General features: G+C 42.0%; 1 protein-coding gene across 1 annotated transcript; it reads left to right on the plus strand.

Annotated features, from left to right (window-relative positions):
* The first annotated feature begins 15,571 nt into the window (after positions 1 to 15,571).
* On the plus strand, positions 15,572 to 20,534 carry LOC142847220 (prostate and testis expressed protein 2-like). Its single transcript, XM_075967948.1, has 3 exons — positions 15,572 to 15,632; positions 20,099 to 20,227; positions 20,377 to 20,534. The coding sequence occupies exons 1-3, from the start codon at positions 15,572 to 15,574 to the stop codon at positions 20,532 to 20,534; spliced, it is 348 nt and encodes a 115-aa protein (XP_075824063.1).
* Positions 20,535 to 21,273: the final 739 nt, after the last annotated feature.

Consider the following 21,273-nt stretch of genomic DNA (forward strand, 5'->3'; position numbering starts at 1 on the left):
ATTCATAGACCTGCCCTCCCTGCACCTACCCACAGGACTTTTTGAGCCAGCTCCACCATCTTACTCCATCACAGATATTCTATGTCCTTGTTCAGAGTCTAGCCTCATGAGTACTCATCCCCCACCGATTCTTGTTTTGCTGAAACCCACCAGATCTAGCCTGAATCCCATGGGGGGGAGGGGAGAGAGAGAGAGAGAGAGAGAGAGAGAGAGAGAGAGAGAGAGAGAGAGAGAGAGAGATTAAGAAACATTCTTGAGCTAGAATATGAACTGGAGACTCTTTAGAGCCGGGAGAAACCTGAGCAGTCCACTGACTGAAAAATAAATTTGAGCAGCAGCACATGAAGACAACAAACTAACAAAAACGACCTCTTGAAGATCACCCCAAACAGTAGCTCCCACATGTGCTTGAGAACACGGCTACAAGTCAGGGAAACCAGATTTAACCCGCTACAGTTCCAGGGTAAATTGCCTAGGAAGCAGTCAGTGGAGAACAGGAGGGCTGGATGTGACTAGCTAAAATGTGAAAGTGGCAGGAGGCCAGACCCAGGCAGTGAACCCTATAAGGAAAAGTAGCACTGTCTGTGGTTTCTGGGTGCAAACATCTTCAGTTAATAATAATGATGAAGTTTGGTACCCCTAAGACTGGTATTGGCTAGTTTATCAAGTTGAAAAGTCACCTATCTGCCCTGTAGAGTCTGGAAACTCTATAGCTCAGTTGACTACTTGGCAAGCTCTGGAATATCCCTTTTTTATTGATTTTTATTGAGTTCCACATTTTTCTCTGCCCCCTCCCTGTCTCTCCCCTCCCCCCTTCAATCCTCCCCCAAAGTCCCCATGCTCCCAGTTTACTCAGGAGATCTTGTCTTTTTCTACTTCCTATGTAGATTAGATCTATGTCTCTCTTAGTGTCTCATTGTTGTCTAAATTCTCTAGGATTGTTGTTTGTAGGCTGGTTTTCTTTGCTTTATGTTTAAAAACCACCTATGAGTGAGTACATGTGATAATTGCTGCTGCTGTTGTTACTTTCTCAAAGTAAAGAAGAGAGTATCTTCATTAAGTTAATACTATGCAACAGATTTGCTCATTGGCTGCATCAGCAATTTGGATAGATTCTGTTTCCTTATTTTCTGTTCCTTCCTTACCATGTTTCCCAGCTCATTTCTTGTGCTAACTTGACACATTGAAGAGGAGGGAGCCTCAATCAAGAAAACACCTTCATAAGATCTGGCTGTAGGCAAACCTGTAGGAAATTTTCTTAGTGATTGATGGGGGAGGACCCAGCCCATTGTGGATGGGGCCACACATGGACTGGTAGTTCCAGCTTCTGTAAGAATCAAGGCTCATGCCCTTTTCTGAAGAGAAAGGGAGGAGGGTTGGATGGGGGCAGGGCAGAGGGGAGGTGGGTTTAGAGACTGGGAGGAGAGGAGGGAGGGGAAACTACAATTGGGATTTAAAATAAATATTTTTTTTAAAAAAGAATATGTTATAAATAAAAACCGTGGTAGAGGACAAAGAAAAAAGAAAGCAATGAGGAGCAAACAGGTAAGCAGCATACTTCCCTGGGCTCTGCATCAGCTCCTGCCTTCAGGTTCCAGGCCTGCTTGAGTTCCTGTCCTGACTTCCCTCAGTGATGGACTGTGATTTGGAAGGATGCCCTTGCCTCCCCAAGTTGCTTTGGCCGTGGTGTTTCATCACAGCAATGATAACCATAACTAGGAAACTTACGACAGGATACCAAGGGTTGAAGACTGTAACAACACCTAGAATTGGACTGTTGTTGTTGAAAAGGTCTGCTGAAGGTACTGCTAAGTGGGGTGATAGTGCTGTGAATTGGTGTGAGTCTGGCAAATTATGGAGTTACTGCCCTCTACTATTCTCACAAGTCTCACTTGTCCAGTGTTTGCTGTGTTCTATCCTTGTCTTGGGAAGATGGGAAGAAGCTCTCCTTCATAGTAGCTGAGCTTATGAAGCATGGAATGCCTCAGGCGCTCGGATTTTACAGCATGGGGGATCTGGTCCTCAGCACCCAGTAGCTGTTCTCTTCCCACAGACCACCTTACCTTCACTCATTTCCCATATTCTTCTGTGTGGAGCCATCGGTAAATATTGAGTGCTCACTCTATCCACTGAGTGTGCACTGTGCAGAGTGAGCCTGATGGAAGGGCTTTGTCATGAAGGGAGTGTCTAGAGGGAGGAGGTGCACAAGACTACTCCTGCCTTCTAGGATGTTCCCTAACTCCAGCCTGCCGAGTTAGTGAACTTGTTTCGTGCTTGCTCCTTTTCTTTCCGTTGACTAGATCTTGGATGTCTGGAGGTTTCATTATTTCTATGAAGAATGACCAAAGAGCTGAAGCCTCTAGGCAGATGAGTTTATTAGTAGAAAAGTATAACTTTAAAAATTGGAAAAAAAATATTTGTATTTTGTGCCCTGTGCATCACATGTAGGATAAACCTATGAAGAAGTATGCATGGAAATTCTGTCTGAGCCTTTCTATAAGCATGGCTCAGAAACTGAGAGTCTGTGTCTAGGTAAGTCTGCTTGGTTAGTTGAGTGATAAACAAAAATAAATAAGACCCAAATGAAACAGGAAATGATTCATATTTTGGAAAAGCAACCCATGATATATTATTATTACCTCTGTTACATATGTGCTGTTTGGATGACATTTGATACACTTTGTTAGATTCCTTGGAGAACAGAGATCTATGACACGTGAGACATGGTAGAATGAATGCAGATCCTGGACCAAAGAACAAACACAAGGCTCTGTTGTTATAACTCCTCGGCTCATTGCCAACCAGGGAAGAAAGGCATGAGCCTTTGTTCTGAGCTCAACCTTAGGGATCTCTCTTAGGAATTAAACAATCCTAGTTTCACCCGTAAAGGAATATGAGAGGGATCCAGGAGCATCCTTTGCCCCCTGGAGCTCTGAAGGAACTGGTTCTGTGGGATGCTTTCCTGAACCTGGGCACTGGCAAAACACCCACTGGCAGGTGTGGAAGGAAGCTCCTGCCCACATCCTGGGAGCAGCTCAGAGCAAACTCTGCAGCCTGCTCTCATTACCCTGATCTCTCCTGAGCACTTGCTGCCCCTGCTCTGTTGTGTCCTCTGCCAGCACAGACTGAGATGGGCAAGTTCATGCTCTTTCTCCTGTTGCTGGGGGCTTTTACTCTTGTGTTCCTCCAAGGTGAGAGAGAGTCCTCGGAGGCTGAAATGGGGCAAGGACAGGGACTGGAGATGGCTGGAGCAGACCTGGGATGATGTCCTGGATAGCTGGGCTAGGAGTGTGTGGGAGCAGAGGGAAATCAAGGTCAGGATTCTGGCACTAGCTGAATCGCAATAGAACAGGGATCTTTGTGCTAATTCCACCCTGCTCCTGCTGGAGTAAGAGGTCAGGTCTCTCCCCAGTAGTCCGAGTGGGGTCAGTCACTCCCTAGGTAAGAATGAATTTGTGTGTCCTCATACAATATGTCTTCAAATCTCCCTGCCAGTCTCCAAGTGGTGGTCAATCGGTGTTCAAGACTTTCTCTGTAGAAGCTGCCTAGCACAGTCATCTGTTGGGAAGAGACCACTGAAGGAGCTTGTCATTAACCATCCTTTGAAAATGTTGTTTGTTTATCTGTGTGTTGGGTTGAGGGAAGTATGCTACACTGCGTGTGTGGATGCCAGAGGAAAGCTGGTGGGAATCACTTCTTTCCTTCTACCTTGTGAGTTCCAGGTATGAAACTCTGGTTGTCAAGCTTTGTAACAATTGCCTTTATTGGGAAAATCATCTTGCTAGCCCTTAGCAAGAACACAGTATTAATCAGAATGGTACTAGTGGGGTGCATATAGGTTTTCGGGAGTGAAATTTAAATTTCTGAGAGTTGTGCCAGTGTGAGTTGTGGGTTTGACTTGTCCAATCACATTCCCTTATATCTTGCCTTGTAGTCTTGTTCACATCAGCTGACAAAAGTACATTTTTCTTTAGTTCACTTTTTATGTTTTATTTATTTTTTTAATTACATGTATGTGTCTGAGTGTGTATGTGCATTTGTGCACATAAACGCAGGTGCCTCCAGAGTCTGGGAGAAGATGTTGGAGCCTCTGCAACTGGAGTCACAGGCAGTTGTGAGCCACCTGACCTAAGTGCCTACAGGGGAACTCGGATCCTCTGCAGGAACAGTACCTGCTCTTAATCGCTGGGCCACATTTTCAGATCTATTGATTCCCTTAAAAAAAACAGCTTTTATGTGGAATAATTAACATACCACAACTTTACCTACTAAAAGTGCAAATGCATGTTTATTATTAGTGGAATTCAGATCCACGGATCAATCATTCCCATAAGCTTACAGCCCTGGGAAAGTCGACTAAGGATATTTTCAGTCCTAGGTTATGAAAAGTTTTTATCCCGTTGCTTCATCCCTTAACTGTTCTCATGCATGTTGGTCCTAGCCTGGTTAACCCATGTCAGGTTTTCTTTTCTAGCTCAAGCAAGAATATGTATGACCTGCAACATGTTTATGAACGGCAGATGTGGAGAAGGTGAGGGTAGATGTACCATGGAGGAAGGCGGTGCGTGCTCAACCATGGATCTCTATCTCTTCCGTGGAAGAGGTAATGTTTACAGGGAACCCCAGAGAGCCTTGCAAGGAAGTGATGTTTCTTGTGGAGGAGTAGGGTTGGTGTGGGTAGCAAAGACTCTCATGCATTGAATTTCAAGTATTGTTTCTTGACACTAAATATCCATGTTCTTTCCAGATGGATTTCTTTACAACCATACTGTGCTGGAGTGCTCTAAACCATGTCAGGCTTCAACGGAGAGTTATTTTCATCTGAAAATATCAAGATTTTGTTGCCAAAGTCAAGATTTCTGTAATAGATATAAAGGAAAGATAGCGAACAAGTATGCTAACTGATCGCCAGTTCCTTCGCCTCTTCAGTTTTCCTTGTACACCTGCTGGATTTCCACACATGCTTTTCTGAGGATGGAACAGCTCATATAATTTCTATGCATCTTTCTTTTATGCTGTCCTGGATCCTGACTCCTTCCTCCCCACCATCAAACACCAAACATTCTTCATTCACCCTTGTTTCCTCTCTCTTCTTCATTCCCGTGTGAAAGTTGCCACCAGTCTTGCTTGTCTTGCCTATATTTCTTCCTCACAGTCGCTGAGTTCTGCTGACTGTCTAGCTGCCTGGCTTCTAGTCCCACTGACTTAGAAATGACTGTTAAGAGTCTGTCTGTCCACGTGGTGGACGCCCCTTTACTGCAAGAGTTACAGGGCTCTAAAAATTCAGGAAAACATGTCTGATAGATAGAGAGGGCCTAAAGTTCAGGAAGAAACCAAGGCCTGAGTCAGCAAGTTGATTATCAACAGCTTTGAACACGTAGCTAGGACCTGCTAACACCTAAGTTGTGAGATCTAGAGTTGTCAATGAGTAGAGTAAGGACAGGACTACATTGGTCACAGCAGACAGGAACAGACACACAATAGAGCAGATGCAGATCCCGCCACAGAAAGTTGATGGGTTGGAGAGACTGGAGGAGAACGGGAGGCAACTGTTTCTCTGTTTTCTGGGGCATCCTGGGGGTTATTAGCAGAGAATTGGGGTGAAAACTATAGTACTGATGAATGAGAGTGTTGTGGCCAGGGAGATAATAGCTTATTCAAGTCTTTGAAAAAATAGAAAGAAGTCAGGAAATGCCTGTCTCTCTCTGTCTCTGTCTTCTCTCTCTCTGTCTCTCTGTCTCTCCTTAATGAAGACTGAGTCTAATGCTTTCAAGTATAAATAGTCTTCAGTTTTCACTTTAGTATGAAGTATTTCTCTGAGCCTCCCTCTTAAGTCCTCTTACACCATCTTCCTGCTCTTCCAATGTGCATTTTAAACAACTTAAAAGCTCCTAACATTCCAAATACATGATGTTCCCTGCTTTTTTGTCTTTTTTCTTTGTGCTGAGTTATCATTATTGTGGATCATTTCTTCATTCTCTTTTATTTACAAGTTGCAATTCAAATGTAAAGAATATTGGTAGCATGTTGTATTACAACATTCAACAACGCATTTCTCATGAATAGTTTTAAAAGAGGAAGAGGAGATTGTATTCCTGTAAAGAATGCTAGAAGTAAATTCATTTTTCTTGACTTCTGTTGAGCTGAATTTCTTTTTGAATAAATGAGAAAAAGCTACAAGTCTAGTTTTACTTTCTAGATTATCAAGTTTACATTTTTTTCTTTAAGTTTTTTCCCTTTCAAACTGGAACTGATGGGAAGGGCCTTTAAAAGGCTCCCGTGGAGAACAATTTAAGGAGCCAGAGCTCATTTTTAAAAACTGGTAAATTAACAACAATAAACACATCAGTAAACCAACATGAAGGTAGGTCTCATTATATCTGACCCCCTCAAAAACTGTTATGGATGGGTCATGGTAGTGAAGACAGTGTTAAGGAGAAGATTTTTTTTCCCACTATTTTCAAAACTTCCTTATTAGTCTGTGCTCACACAACCATTGTAAATCCTGGACGTAGTAAAGTATTTGAGCAACATAAATGAGTTAACAGAACAATGAAAACAGACACAATGGGCATCCACCTAGTAAGTTGATTTGAATGCAAATCTAGTGGAATAGCCAATAAATATTACCTCAGGCTGATGGTCAAGACAGCAGGGATTCATGGGATTGGTAGGAACACTTTTACTATGGTATGAATGACACTTCAATACTGTGTCTCCCTGCCTTCTGTAGCTGGAATTCCCAAACACAAAATGAACCAAAATCTAAAGACATTGTGAAAAGTCCTAGTACCATGTAACTCAAAATTATCAAATCAGAAACCCCAGGGAGGTCTGAATGGCTTTTACAGTATGGAAGAGAGTGAGGAAACTCAGTAAAGAAGAGATATGGGGCTCCTGAGGAGAAAAAGATGGCAGCTGGTATGGTTGCCATCACTGTTGGGTCATAATTTGAGATGAATAATGTTAGCCCTTGTCTAGAGAGGAAATGGATGAAAAATAAAAGTGAACTCACAGAAGTATTTTGAATATTTTAATAAATCCAAGTATGTGAAAAACAAGGTACTGAAAATAATACCCTAGTCATTGGTCTAACTTGATAAAGTATATCCCTCTTTTTAATCGTAATTGCACAACCATATAGGCACACATATTAACTACCACATTTTTATGGACTAAATCATAAGACCACATATAAATTGCATATATTACATGCCAACCGGCCTTGGAGGGCCTGAGTAAAGGCTACAGACAAGACCTCAGAGTTCTGATTTAACTTAGACTGGCTTAGATTTCGTTGAAACTCACCTCCCGGGTCTCTCTCCCAAATTACCTCCTTTGGAAGTGGAGCAGGAGAAGGCCAGTAATTGTCTCCCTAAATCCCTATTCCCCAACACTTGGCAGAGTGGAGGAGGCATCCAGGCTCTACCACCGTGCCCACGCTCCAGACGCTGAGGTCCTGCAGACAAGGTGGCTCCTGTGATAGGTTCTGGCTCTGCCTGTGCGCTGATCTGAAGGGAGTAACGGAGCATTTGGCTCCCGTGTGTGCTCCTGTGCCCTAGGTAAGCAGAGATCACTAGGTCCCATTGATTCTGAGATGACTGGTCTCCTTCTGAATAAATTTAATTTCTCCAAGCTTTTGACTTATTTTCTGTGTTAGCAGCATGGGGACTGAGTAGTTGAGGAGCAGTTCAGGGAATGCCCATAATGGGGTACACTTAAACGTCCTCTCTTGCTTGGCCAGAGCAAACTAGAACAATCGCTTGACTGGCACTGGCTGGGAGGTGAGTCAATAATGAGGCCTGGTGTGTGCTAGGCTTTAGTTTGGCCCTCTCTGGGACCTAGACTAGCATTACAAGACTTAAAGACTTAATGTAGATGCAAGACAGATGTATATGCTCATGAGCAGGCTTTGGGTAACTTGAGATGTTGATCTTTGAAATTAATATGTGATTTATTAATTTTATACATTGATATGATGTGTATCGATTACTAGATCTAATATAGAGCCATGGATGAGTCTTTCAGTCTCTATAAATAAGAGGGATGCACAAACAGCTCCTTCAGTTTGCACTAGCAGGGTCTTTGGTAGCACAGTGTGGAAAGACACTGGCTTTCAGATACAGAACCCTTATAAATAAGTTTCAGCATCTCCATCCTTTAGTGCAGAGCATGCCACTACTTCCCACAGCAAATGGTCTCTCTCTTACTGTTCACACCACCATTCTTATAGTCTACTATATGTTTAGTCAGGCATATAGCACATCAGTTAAAGATTTGTAGGTCATTGTGTTTTAATACTATGAAGTCCTGCAAACATGCAAGAAAGGAACTGAAGAAGGTGGAGAACTAGATGGGAAGAAGGAAGGGTTAGCAGGAGTGGCAGGAGGACAAGAGAAGGCAATGGAGTGAATGAAAATGAAGTGAAGGAAAATGTAGATTTGTGACATTGTCAGAATAAATAAAAATACTTTTATTTTCTGAAGTTGATTAAGATGGCTATTTATTATTGAACCACATGAAAAGTTTTGTTTATTTATTTATTTGTTGTGTGTTTGTGTGTGTGGCAAATAAGTACACGTGCATGCAGTCATTCATGCCTATACTCAAGCAAAGAGGCCTGATGAGGATATCAGATATCCTGTTTCTTCACTCTAGATCTTAGTCCTGTGAGGCAGGACCTCTAACTGGCCATAGCGATAGGCTGCCATCCCGCAAACCCCAGAGATCCATTTGTCTTTGTCTCCCACAATGCCCCTGGGAAAGCAAGCTCATGGGTCATAGTGGCAGCAGGGCTGGCTGCCAGGCATTCAGTAGGGAGAATGCCAGTTTATGGGCGATAGAAGTCACAATGAATTTTAGCAGTGACAACAAATGATCTACAGAGTCTGAACCTAGGACGGGAGTTAACTTTGAAGTGTGATTTCTGAACTCTATAATGATCAAGGAGAATGCTTGTCAAACTATGACACAAACACAGGCCTCTTCACCTGGCCTTATACATTGGTGCTGGGATCAGAACTCGGGTCCTCATGCTTGCACAGTAAGAACTTTTGTCCACTAAGCTATCTCTCCAGACTCAAACATTGAAAAATAGTCCTGGAGCAGGGCAGTGGTGGCACATGCATTTAATCCCAGCACTCAGGAGGCAGAGGCAGGTGGATCTCTGTGAGTTCGAGGCCAGCCTGGTCTGCAAGAACTAGTTCCAGGTCAGGCTCTAAAACTACAGTGAAACCCTGTCTCAAAAACCAAAATAAATAAATAAAATCAGTCCTGAAACAACTCACTTAAAATAGCAGTCTCCCAGTCTGCTATAACAAAGTAGCATAAACTATGTGATTTTTAAACCAATAGAAATCTACTTCTATAAGTCCTAAAGGTGACAAGTTCAAGATCCAGAAGCCCCTTGTCCTGTTACCTGTTGAGGGCTCTATTCCCTGGTTCGTAAGATGCCATATTTCAGGAACATGTACATGTATCAAGTACCGCGATCAAAATTTCAGGTTTAACATTCAACAGCACCGAAGACAAAATAGAAGCCTTTACTAAAGTCCTTTACTGGAGTACCTAACCCTTTCTACAGAACAGAAGTCAAAATAATATACTATTCCACTAGTGACAAACACGGTCCTTGGAGATTTTGGGCAATACAGGACATTGTCTAGTTCATCTCTTTTTTATAGTTACCACCATGTTTCAACTAACGTCACAGGTCTGCTGTTTCCCCTTTACCTCTCTACCTCCCCAGCATCTTTTATTCTCCACCACTGCCATAGCAACTGCTGCTGCAAATTGAGTTTGAATGGCTGCGGCCATCTTGGTTTCAATTTGCCAGAGTGTTAGCCTCCATCGTAACAGGCTTCTGAGCCTCTCCCTCGAAGTTACCTCCCCTCGTACTGAGCTTCACCCTCGAAGTTACCTCCCATTGTAGGGCCCACGTTTGGAGCAACTGCTGCCATTGCTAAAATCATTGTGGCTTCTACCACCTTGAAACGGAAAGAACTGATCAATAAATTCGCGAAGCACACCCATGTTCTAAAAGATATTAAACTACATATGCTCTAAACAAAAAGTTTCCATCATGTAGTTCAAAATCTTCTTAAAATCACTAACAAAAGTGGCCACAATAAAAAACTTAGAAAGATAAAAATAAAGTCAGCCCTCCTCCATTGATGAAGACCCCCCCCCAGCTCTTTTACTCAATTACAAACATTTCCAGAAAACTTCAATGATGTGGGAGTGTCAGCTTCATATTACTACACTTCAAAGCATTTTAGTCTGCTTTACTTAACATGGGCCACTTCCTTAAAGATCATAATGAAAAACTGTAGTATTTTAAAGTACAGCAATGTCATTCAGGTTCCTGCTGCCAGTCCAACTCACAAAGCATAATGGATTTAGCCAATAATGCTTTTTTGGATATTTTACGAAGCTTAGCATCAAGCAGCAACCACATAGGCATCCAATCTTCTGCATGGCCAATGCCTTAGTATTGAGGGATAGACCTTGGTTTATAGTAGTGATAGACTCTGGCAGAACAGGTAACCTACTGGTCCTGCAGTAGGATAACACCATGAGCCCAACCTCTGATTTGGGAATCAGATAAGAGCTGGGGTGATTCTTTCTATCAAGTGGGCCCCAGGCGTGTTCTCAGAATAGGTCTTTTCTCTCTTCCTGTGGGTCTGTCATATGGGAAGTGACTGCAAAGAGATAAAGAGAAGGCATACTTGTGTTTACCTTGGAACAAAAATCTTTCCCACTGTCCCCCGAGAAATATGCACAAAGACTCAGGATTGACTGTAGGCATCATTCACCTATGCCCTAAACCTACATGTAAACTGAAAAGTCCTGACTTCTGAACAGTAGCTGTCCAACAGATACAGTAAAGAAAAGTGTAGAGTAGATTTGTTTGACTGGGTTTGGCCAGCTGTGGTGGGAGGAATGAAACAGGGCATTGTGTTGGCAAAAAGATACAGGGAGTCAGACAGGAGAGCTTTGAGGGCCTGATCCTGATCACTTGTAACTGGATCTTACCTCATGTTCCAGGCTAAGCAAGTCTCCTTCCAGAATATACTCTATGAGTAGACAAGTCTGTGTAAGAACACATCCATAAAAGGATACCCATTCACTGGGCTTATCTGGTGACAGATGCCAGGCTACTTATAAGGTCAACCTGCTTATCCTCTCAGGAAACAGCATCCTGCTTTGCAACTTTGGTCTTAACCATAATAGCAGGTGTCAGGGTAGAGCTGGTCTTCTTTCAGAGAAGGACATGTGGTAAGAGACACAGAAGTGGGTTTGGGGTTGTGGCTTATTACTGGTATAGCATTTTTCTAACATACTTATCACCAGAACTGAAATACACACACACACACACACACACACACACACACACACACACCCATGAGACTTCATGATATGGGCTTAACCCATTTATGGTGGATTCTCAATGACTTACTTATCTCAGGTTTTGAAAATACTAGAATAGGGATTCAAACTTAAATGTGTCTAGAAAGTTCTGTGCTCTGACCAGAACACGTAGCCTTGTTAGGTCTCAGCCAAGGCTCCATCATTGGAAGATTTGGTATGGTTAGTGTAGGCCTGGAAGCTTGCGGTGGTTCTGGCCACCCACTGTCTGGAATGGTCAGAGGAGGGACTTTCTGTATTGTGGGGGATATTTCATCTGGTGGCCTCAGTGTAGGCTGGCCATGCAATACACTGAAGTCTGGGATTCTTTGTAGGAGGAAAGGGACCTTTATTGGTAATTAAGTTTAGACTTAAGGCATAAATGTGGATAATTAGACCTCAGCTAACTTTAGGAGAGTCTGAGAGTCAGGCATGATGGGGGTTGGTAAATTTAACATGGAAATGGAGCTATTATGATCTTCCAACATGTCCGTTTATGTTTTCATCATGAGATTGATGCTATAGACTTTTCTTAGTATAGCAATGTCCCATAAATACCTAAGTAGAGGGATTTTTTGCTTTGTTTTGTTTTTATTTTATTGAGCTATACCTTTTCCTCTGATCTCCTTCCTGCTTGTCTCCTCCCCTTCAACCCTATCCCAACGTCCCCATGCTCCCAATTTACTTAGGAGATCTTGCTTTGTTTCTATTCCCCATGTAGATTAGACCCATGTTTTTCTCTCTTAGGGTCCTCATTGTTGTCTAGGTTCTCTGGGATTGTGAATTGTAGGCCGGTTTTCATTATGTCTAAAAGGTATTTATGACTGAGTACATATAATATTTGTCTTTCTGGGTCTGGGTTACCTCACTCAATATGATGTTTTCTAGATCCTCTTCAGCATAAGTTGTCATCAGTGTTTTTGATCTTGGCCATTCTTATAGGTGTAAGATAAGTAGAGGTTTCTTTATTACCCACATCCTTAAAAAAAAAAGATATATTGTGAAGAATACCTATGTGAGGGGATCCACCCTTCTTTTCTTAGAATATCAATTTGACAACCAAAAATTTCCTCAAGATATTTACCCAGATCATTGTTTCCATGTTATCAGGCTGATATGTAAACCCTGCCTGATAGCACATATTGTGTTACATTAAGAATGTAAATCTCAGCAGTAAAATAAATCATCATGTATAAATGTCCAAAAGTGACTGATATAAGTTATAGAAGACTGCATAGTGAATACTTCACCTCAGAATTCATGAAAAAAAACCTGTTTAATAATGTTATGACTGTGTTTTGAGAAATCTTAAGTGATTATTTCCAGTTGGTAGTGATGGATGGCTCCCTTCTTTTCGTTTCTCTTGTTTCACAAAAGTATGAAGAAAATAATTTATGAATACATGTTGATTTATTTTACTGCTGAGGAGTGTTCTTCTATAACTGTCATATTTTGTGAGGGGCAGAGAAAGAGAGAGAGACAGAGACTTTCTTTTCTCATATATTTTATCTTATTTTTTTATAGTTTCTATTTGGGGAAAATGTTTTCAAGTTCCCATTCTATTTCATGAAATATGTAGCATTCACAACTTATGTTCAATACTTCACTTTTTGTGTGTGTATGTGTGTGTGTGTTATGCATGATCATGTGTCTGTGGGCCCATGTGTGTCTTCAGGTGCACATTTGTGTCTGTGCATGTGGACCCTGTGGTTTTGTTTTCTATCCCCTGTTTCCCACAAGGACACCAAAGCAATACTCAAGGAGCTGGGGAGACAGCTCAGCAGCTGAGAGCACAGGTTCCAGAGGACCCATGTCAGGAGCTCACAAAGGCCTGTAACTCCAGCTCTAGGTGATCAGACACCCTCTTCTGAGCTCTGTAAGCATTGCACACACATGTGCCACACAATTACACATACACATAATGTTTTTAAAAAATACTCAAAATTTTCAGAAATAGTAAATAGTTCCAAGGCAAACTACCCACTGATTTCAGCTGGCCCCTTGCATGTCACTTTTACATTAGAGTTTAACCTCAGGATGCTTAGTCTCTTTTATAGCCCTTAAGTGTATTCCAGGTTTTAAAAATAGTTTATCTAGGATCAATGAAATTGTTCAACAGATAAAACATTTAACACATAAGCCTGACAGCTGGGATTTCATCCCCACAACTCATGTATAAGGTAGAAAGAACCAACTCAATAAATGTTGTTCTCTAATCTCTACACAAGTGCTGTGATACACACATCAACATACACATACACACATACATAAATAAGTTTTATATTAAAAGAAAAAGAACATAAAATCATAGCTGGTGAACAAATTGATGCCTCACAAGGACAAATATGATCATTAGTAACAGCATTAATTTGACAAGTCCTGTTTACCTCTCTGCTTTTTGGTTTTTTGGGGGGGCTGTTTCCTAGAATGATTGCAATGGGGGTAGTAAGTCTTAAGAACTGCGAGAACTCAGAATTCTTCTGTTAGCGTTAGGCATAGAGGACACAGTGGTGATATCACATCGGGTGATACAGCACAAGGAATCAGTTTGTGTCTGGGCAAATTATCTTGGACTCCTCCAGTGTTTGATGCACTGTCTTTGTGTTGGGAAGCTAGGCAAAGAGCTCTCATATCTACTAGTAATACTCATAAAGCATGATGTGCACCAGATTCTCAGAGTGGGGTGAATCTGTGATCCTAGCTGTCAGTCTCCAGTCATTGCCTTCTACACACAGACAACCATTCAATCATCCATCCACCCATCCATCCATCTATTCATCCATCCATCCATTCATCTATCCATCCATGCATCCATTCATCCATCTATCCATCCATCTATTCATCCATCCACCCATTCATCTATTCATCCATCCATCCATTCATCTATCCATTCATCCATCTATTCATCCATCCATCCATTCATCCATTAATCCATCATTCATCCATCATCCATCCATTCATCTATTCATCCATCCATCCATTCATCTATCCATCCATGCATCATCCATTTATCCATCCATTCACCCAACCATCCATCCAATCATCCACCCATTCATCTATCTATCCATCCATCCATCCATCCATCCATTTATCTATCTAGCAATCCAGCCATTCATTTTTTATTATTTGCTTAGTCATTAATGAGAACAGGGTACCTGATCTTCATGAACTATGCACAGCAAGTCTCTCTGAAGGGCTCTGTCATGAAGGGTTCAGGTACAGGGAAAATGGCAGAGAGAGCATAAGAGAGCTCCTGCCACCTGAGATGTTACCTAGTCCCAGTGTGTTCAGCTGATGAACTTGCCCAGTACTCTTTCTTCTTCCCCTGGCTTGATGTACAGGCATGCTGAGTGTCTGGTGGTGGGGGGTTGGATTTTTAAGTATGATGGCATAGCCATAAACACCTTAGGGAATATCAGTAGAAATACAATTTTAAAAGTTAGGGGACTATTTTGTATTTTATGGCCTGTGTGCCACAGACACAGGCTAGGCTATCAGGAAACATGTACAAAATATGCGTATTTTAGCTGAGTGTGGTTTAGAAATTTGGTCTATATTTGGGAAAATCCTACTTGGCTAATAAAGGTATTTAGAAACTAGGCAGCTAAGCCTTTACATGCAGAGAAATTGTTTTATACTCTGTATAAAACAAGAATCTACAATGTCCCTTTTACATGTGTTATCTGGATGCCATTTGCTGAGTTTCTACTGTGGTCTACTATAGTCCCGAAGATCTCCTATAAATGAGACACAATGGCTGTGGTACACATCCTGGTTTACAGAACATATTGAACATGGTTCTGTTGTTTAAATTACCTCACCTTTGCCAAGATTAGAAAGGAATAAAAGGCCCATGGTCCTGCTCCGAACTCTACCTTAGGGATCTCACTTAGGAATTAAACAATCCTAGTTTCACCCGTAAAGGAATATGAGAGGGATCCAGGGGCATCCTTTGCCCCCTGGAACTCTGAAGGAACTGGTTCTGTGGGATGCTTTCCTGAACCTTGGCACTGGCAAAACACCCACTGGCAGGTGTGGAAGGAAGCTCCTGCCCACATCCTGGGAGCAGCTCAGAGCAAACTCTGCAGCCTGCTCTCATTACCCTGATCTCTCCTGAGCACTTGCTGCCCCTGCTCTGCTGTGTCCTCTGCCAGCACAGACTGAGATGGGCAAGTTCATGCTCTTTCTCCTGCTGCTGGGGGCTTTTACTCTTGTGTTCCTCCAAGGTGAGAGAGAGTCCTCGGAGGCTGAAATGGGGCAAGGACAGGGACTGGAGATGGCTGGAGTAGACCTGGGATGATGTCCTGGATAGCTGGGCTAGGAGTGTGTGGGAGCAGAGGGAAATCAAGGTCAGGATTCTGGCACAAGCTGATTTAGTAGGATGGGGATCTTTGTGTTACTTCCACCCGCTCCCGCTGGAGTAAGAGGTCAGGTCTCTCCCCAGTTGTCTAAGTGGGGTCAGTCACTCCCTAGGTAAGAATGAGTTTGTGTGTCCTCGTACATCTATGTCCTCAAATCTCCCTGCCTGACCCCCAGTAGCAGCTTAAGACTGTACAAGCTGCCTATCATCTGTTGGGAAGAGGCCACCGAAGAGATTATCTTAAGTCAGTTTTTCATATCAAGTGCATTGTTTTGATCAGTAGAACTGATTATCAGATGTCTTTGGGAAGAGGGTATATGCTATGAAATGCTGTAAGCTTCCCCCCCCCTTCTTTGGTGCCAAGACAATATATATTCCTCATGCATATTATTTTCATTACATTTATTATTTGTCTGTGTATGTGAGTGTGCATGTATGTGTGCATGTGTGTGTGTGTGTGTGTGTGTACAGAAGCACATGCCATGGCATACATGTGGAGACCAGAAGAAAATGTCTGAGAGTTGATTCTCTTGCTTTTCCAAGTGGTTCCCAAGGACTGAACTCAAATCATCAGGCTTGACAGCAGGTACCTCTTGTTTCATCTCACTGGTTCCATGAGTGTTTTTAGTTTTGATCTCTATTTATTTAATTTTTACCATGTCCAGTTACTTTTGTTGCCTTCTCACTCCTTCTAAAGAGTTTCTCCACAAATCCTCCCCCTCCATTTATGTCTCTTTTTTCTTTTAAACCACTGAGTTTCATTTGGCTCACTGCTATGAGCATGGGTGGTGGGTATTTCAGAAGCTACATCACCGGGAAAAAACCAACTCCCTACCTTGTAGCATGTTAATGGCTAGTAGTTCCTCAGGGAGGCAGGAGACCTCAGAATCCCTCCCCGAGTCTGCGATGCACTGTGGGTGGTTTGAAACTGTGCAGGTCTTGCACCAGTACACACAGCCGCTATGAGTGCTCGAGTGCATTGAACATGGCGTCTCCGGGAGGTAACATTTCACAGCCCGTTTCCCAGCCTCCAGCTCTCACAGTCCTTTCACCTCCTCTCCCACAGTGCTCCTGAACACTGTGAGGGCAGTGATACAGTCATCCCACTCAGGGCTGCACTCTCAATAGTCACTTAATCTTAGCACATTGACCAGTTGTGAGTCTCCGCATTGACCGCTGACCACTGAAGAGGGAAGTTTCTCTGGCCAAGGGCTAGGGCAACACTGATCTTTGGCGACATACATAAATTCTAACAGGGTAGCTTGGCAAGTCCATTTAGCAAAACAAACAAACGAACAAAAAAGCAAAAGCATAAAAAAGCAAAAAAACCAGTAGTAGGTTCTCCCTCAAGACCTCTGACACTTTGAGACATGGGATTTTGTCCAGTTTTACGGCATCAGGCACAAGTTCCTCCAGTGAAGCCATCTTTAGATTGCATCAAAAGCAGTTGGTTACCCATATAACCTTTGCTGCACTATCACACCGCTGAGCACATTTACCTGACACGGCAGTAATGGACCATGTAGGGCTCACTAGCAGACAATGCAATTGATGAATTGTAGCCCCCAAAACCCTGCTGAGCATTTCTGGCACTGTAGCATTAGCCAGCATGAAGCAAGTTTTCGGATCCTTCCAGTTTGATTTCTTTATGGCCCACAGCTAAAGCGCATTGTATCTTCAGCAATGGGGTCTTCCCATCCAGTTCTGATGGGAAGACCAGGACTGGTAGCAATGGCCTGTGCTGTTTTGGGGAACCTCTGAGATCTTCCTGAACACTAGTTCAGAGGGAGATACTCCACACCTAGCACTGGAGTAGCTCAGCGATAACCCATCTCCTCTGGGAAGCTTTGTCCACCCATGCGTTGTACTTTTGTTTAAACTCTTTTTTAAAATTGTATTTTTAATTAGCTTAAAAAGTAGTGAGTTTCCATTTTATCTATATTTTATTTGCTTACAAAGTATTGGGTTTCCATAAGAGCTTATCCATATATTCTTAGTTTTACTTAACCTTCTCCTCTATCCCTCTGCTCAATCCCTGTTTAAGTATTTCCAGCCCCAGTATTCCCGTCCTCTATGTGCATACCACATATGTTCCACTATTGCCACCTCCCAGTGTTCCCTTTCTATTTTCTCTGGCCTCTACAAACACTATCGATTAAACACACAAATCTAAAAATTCAAAGGATAGGCTCGATATAACAGAGAGAACATATGCTGTTTGTCTTTCCGGGGTTGAGTTACTCAAGACATTCATTATGAGATTTTATTTTTAGTTTAAGTCCTATTTTCCTGTAAATTTCCCTTTTCCTTGTAAATGAATGAAATCCCTTGTGTCCTTAAACCACACTGTCATGTCAGCTTCAGAACAGCTAGGGTGATTCTACTTCCTAACTATTGTGAATAGGGTAGCAATGAGCATGCCAGTATTTCTAAGGCAGTGTATGGTTTGGGGTGATATGTTCTAGGAGTCGTAAGTTTGTACCATGTGGTATTTCTGCTTTTAGCTGTTCTAAAAGCCTCTACATTGGTTTCCTTTGGAGCTGTACCAGTTACATCTTCAATGAAAGTGTAAGGGCTTTCCTTTGCTCGAATCCACGGCAGCGTTTATTATCTTTTCTTTTTCTCACCTTGGCTGGTGTGAGATGAAATCCTAAAGTAGTTTTATTTGTATTTTTCTTGAGAGTAGGAATGTTCAACATGTTAAAAATACATAAATACTTATCAGCGCTTTATATTCTCTTGTCGAGAGCTCTCTATCCAGTGCCATTTTAAAACGTGAGGTGTTTGTTTTCTTACTGATATCTTGAGAATTTTTTTCTTTTATATTTTAGATATCAGTCCTCTGTGTGATGCATATCTGGCAAAGGTTTTATTAATTCCCTAGTCTGCCTCTTCATTCTTCCTTCAACTGGTAATTCCCTTGGCTGTGTTAGATTTTCAGCTCCGTGCTTTCTTCCTGCCAGTGGCAGGGGCAGAGCTGAGAACTCTACCTGCAACTGCCTGTGAGGCATGCTTCAGAGACTGCTTCCCCGGGCAAAACTGGGATTTGTGGCTCGAAGAAAGAAATTAATTTCAGGATAAATCAAAGGTGGATTTTAAAAAAATAGAAAAATTTAAAAAATAGGAAAAGAGGTGCTGGGACAGAGAGAGAGGTATAAGGTATGTGTAGGCTTCTCAAAGGAGAGACCATTTCCTATAGGCACATAACAGGGCAGAGCAGCCATGCGGTTACATCTCTAATAGTATCCTGCCTCCCTTCTTTGTAGCATTGCCAAGTATTCAGAGTAAAGTTAAGATTTTTTTCTCAGTAAAAAAGTTGGAAGGTGGATTTTTGGAAGGTACCATTAAGATCCAGAGAAAGGGGGGCTGCATGAGGAAATCCTGGTTATAGTCACCATCACCTAAGTAAGCACGATTGTCCATAACACCCTTGATTAAGGCGTCTCTTGGAGTTTATCATCTGACACTAAGCAAACAAGTTGTCTTTCAGAAAACACATATTGTGCCTGTGGCCATTCATCTGTATTGGTGGAATCAGAATTCTCTGCCTTTCTCAGGGGTACAATCAGGTCAGATCGTGGGGGGACAACTTATCCCTGTCTTGGTGTTTTCTCTCTGTGTCACCATAAGCCCTCATTTTTTATCTTGTCTAAGTTCCATTTTCGGATTGTTGACATTATTGCCCGAGGGACTGGAGTCCTTCCTGTTCAGGAAGACCTTACCTACGCCTATTTCTTGGAGGAGTACTTTTTCTTCTAGCAGGTTCACTTTCACATCAAGGTCTTTACTCAGTTTGGAGCTGATGTCTGTGCAAGGTGGGAAAAAATGGTCTAGTTAATTCTTCTACGTGAAGGTATCTGGTTTTCTCTGAATCATTTGCTGAGGATTCTCTTATCTCCAATGAGTCTTTTTGACACCTTTGTCAAAAACCTCACGCTTGTAGTTACATGGCCATATATCTGGGCCCTTTATTCTATTCCATTGATTTGCAGGTCTATTTTTGTGTTAGTCCCATGATGTTATGATTACTCTTCTCGTGCACTTCAAAAAGAACTTTAGGTGCCAGATTAACTTAGATACTTTAATACGTTTTTACACAACAATGTTGTATACAAAAGATGACCTATCACTTTATTTCCTATGCAATCAACATTGTGGTGTCAAACTCTCAGCTTTTCAAGGAAGCCAGGGACCCAATTTGATGCAATATATCAGAACCTGAAGTCTCATGAGGAAAATTCCTAAGGGTTCTACTCTGTCTCTCAACGCCTCATCCTCAAGTGTTAGTAATTGTTTCAATTCTTGTTCACCCTTTGCATCTGCTTTCCCTAGCTCAGGCCACAGTGTGCATGGTCTGCAAGTCTTTTAAAAGAGGACACTGTCTGGTAGGCAAGAGCAACTGCACTACGAAATACAGTCCTAGATGCAGAACCAGGAATTTCTTCATATTCTCAAAAACAGGTAATGCGTTCCATCCTTGCTAAGAGGTTCATGTATTCCTGCTCTGGAAAACAGGGTTGATACTGGGGGAGAAAGTGTCACAGTGAATTTATTCACTGTGAGTGCCAAGTGTTGTTTGGGGCACTAAGCATACTTTTTTTTTCTTCTAGGAAGATGGGTCCACAATCACACCGAACTGGACTGTTCTAATGCATGTTTGACTGAAAACATGTATTATGGAAGTTTGAAGATTTCTACCTTTTGCTGCAAAGGTGAAGATTTCTGTAACAGATATATTGGCCAAGTAGTGAATAAGGACTTTCACTAACTGCCAATTCCTTCAGCAATAACAACCATGTCCCTGTACCCTATTTCTTCCTGCGGTCATCTCTCGGTTTCCCTCTGTGTGTTCATCATGAAATAAACTTCTCATAAGATAGTATTCTCCTGGTTATTCAGAAAAGGCAGGAAGAGCCACGCATTCAGTTTATAGAGTGTTCTGTGCGCTTGACCAGAGCACCTTGCCCTTCTAAGCTGGTGCTCAACTTAGAAAGGTCATAAAACAAACTCCCTCCATTTCACCACTCCCAGTCTCCAGTGCTCCTCGAGTAAAATCCAAGTGCTCTTATTAAGAAGCAAGGACCTGTAGTAAACATGGAATCTGGGAGGATTTTAAAAAGGAGCCTTAGCGAGAGGATGAGAAAGGTGAATAGCAGAACACAGTGACTTGAAGAAGGAGGGAGGATTGGGAGGAGGAACGTTCACGAGGAAGAGGAAAGAATATAAATTACAGAAAGAAGAGAGGAAAAAGGTAAAATACCAATAATTATGTCTAAACATTTATAAGTAATCCTATTATATTTACTTAACATTGCATACAACACATACCTACGTATTGGGTAATTATTGGTGACAACTATGCTATGCTATCATTAGCTATTCCTTAGAGGGCAAACGGAATGGAAGTACAATTGAACTCACTGAAGGATTTTGAATTTTTTAAATAAATCAAACTGTGTAAAGTTAAAAGGTATTGAAAACACCACCAAAATTGATCAGCATTCTAA

Source organism: Microtus pennsylvanicus, chromosome 3, assembly GCF_037038515.1.
Source record: "Microtus pennsylvanicus isolate mMicPen1 chromosome 3, mMicPen1.hap1, whole genome shotgun sequence".
NCBI lineage: Eukaryota > Metazoa > Chordata > Mammalia > Rodentia > Cricetidae > Microtus > Microtus pennsylvanicus.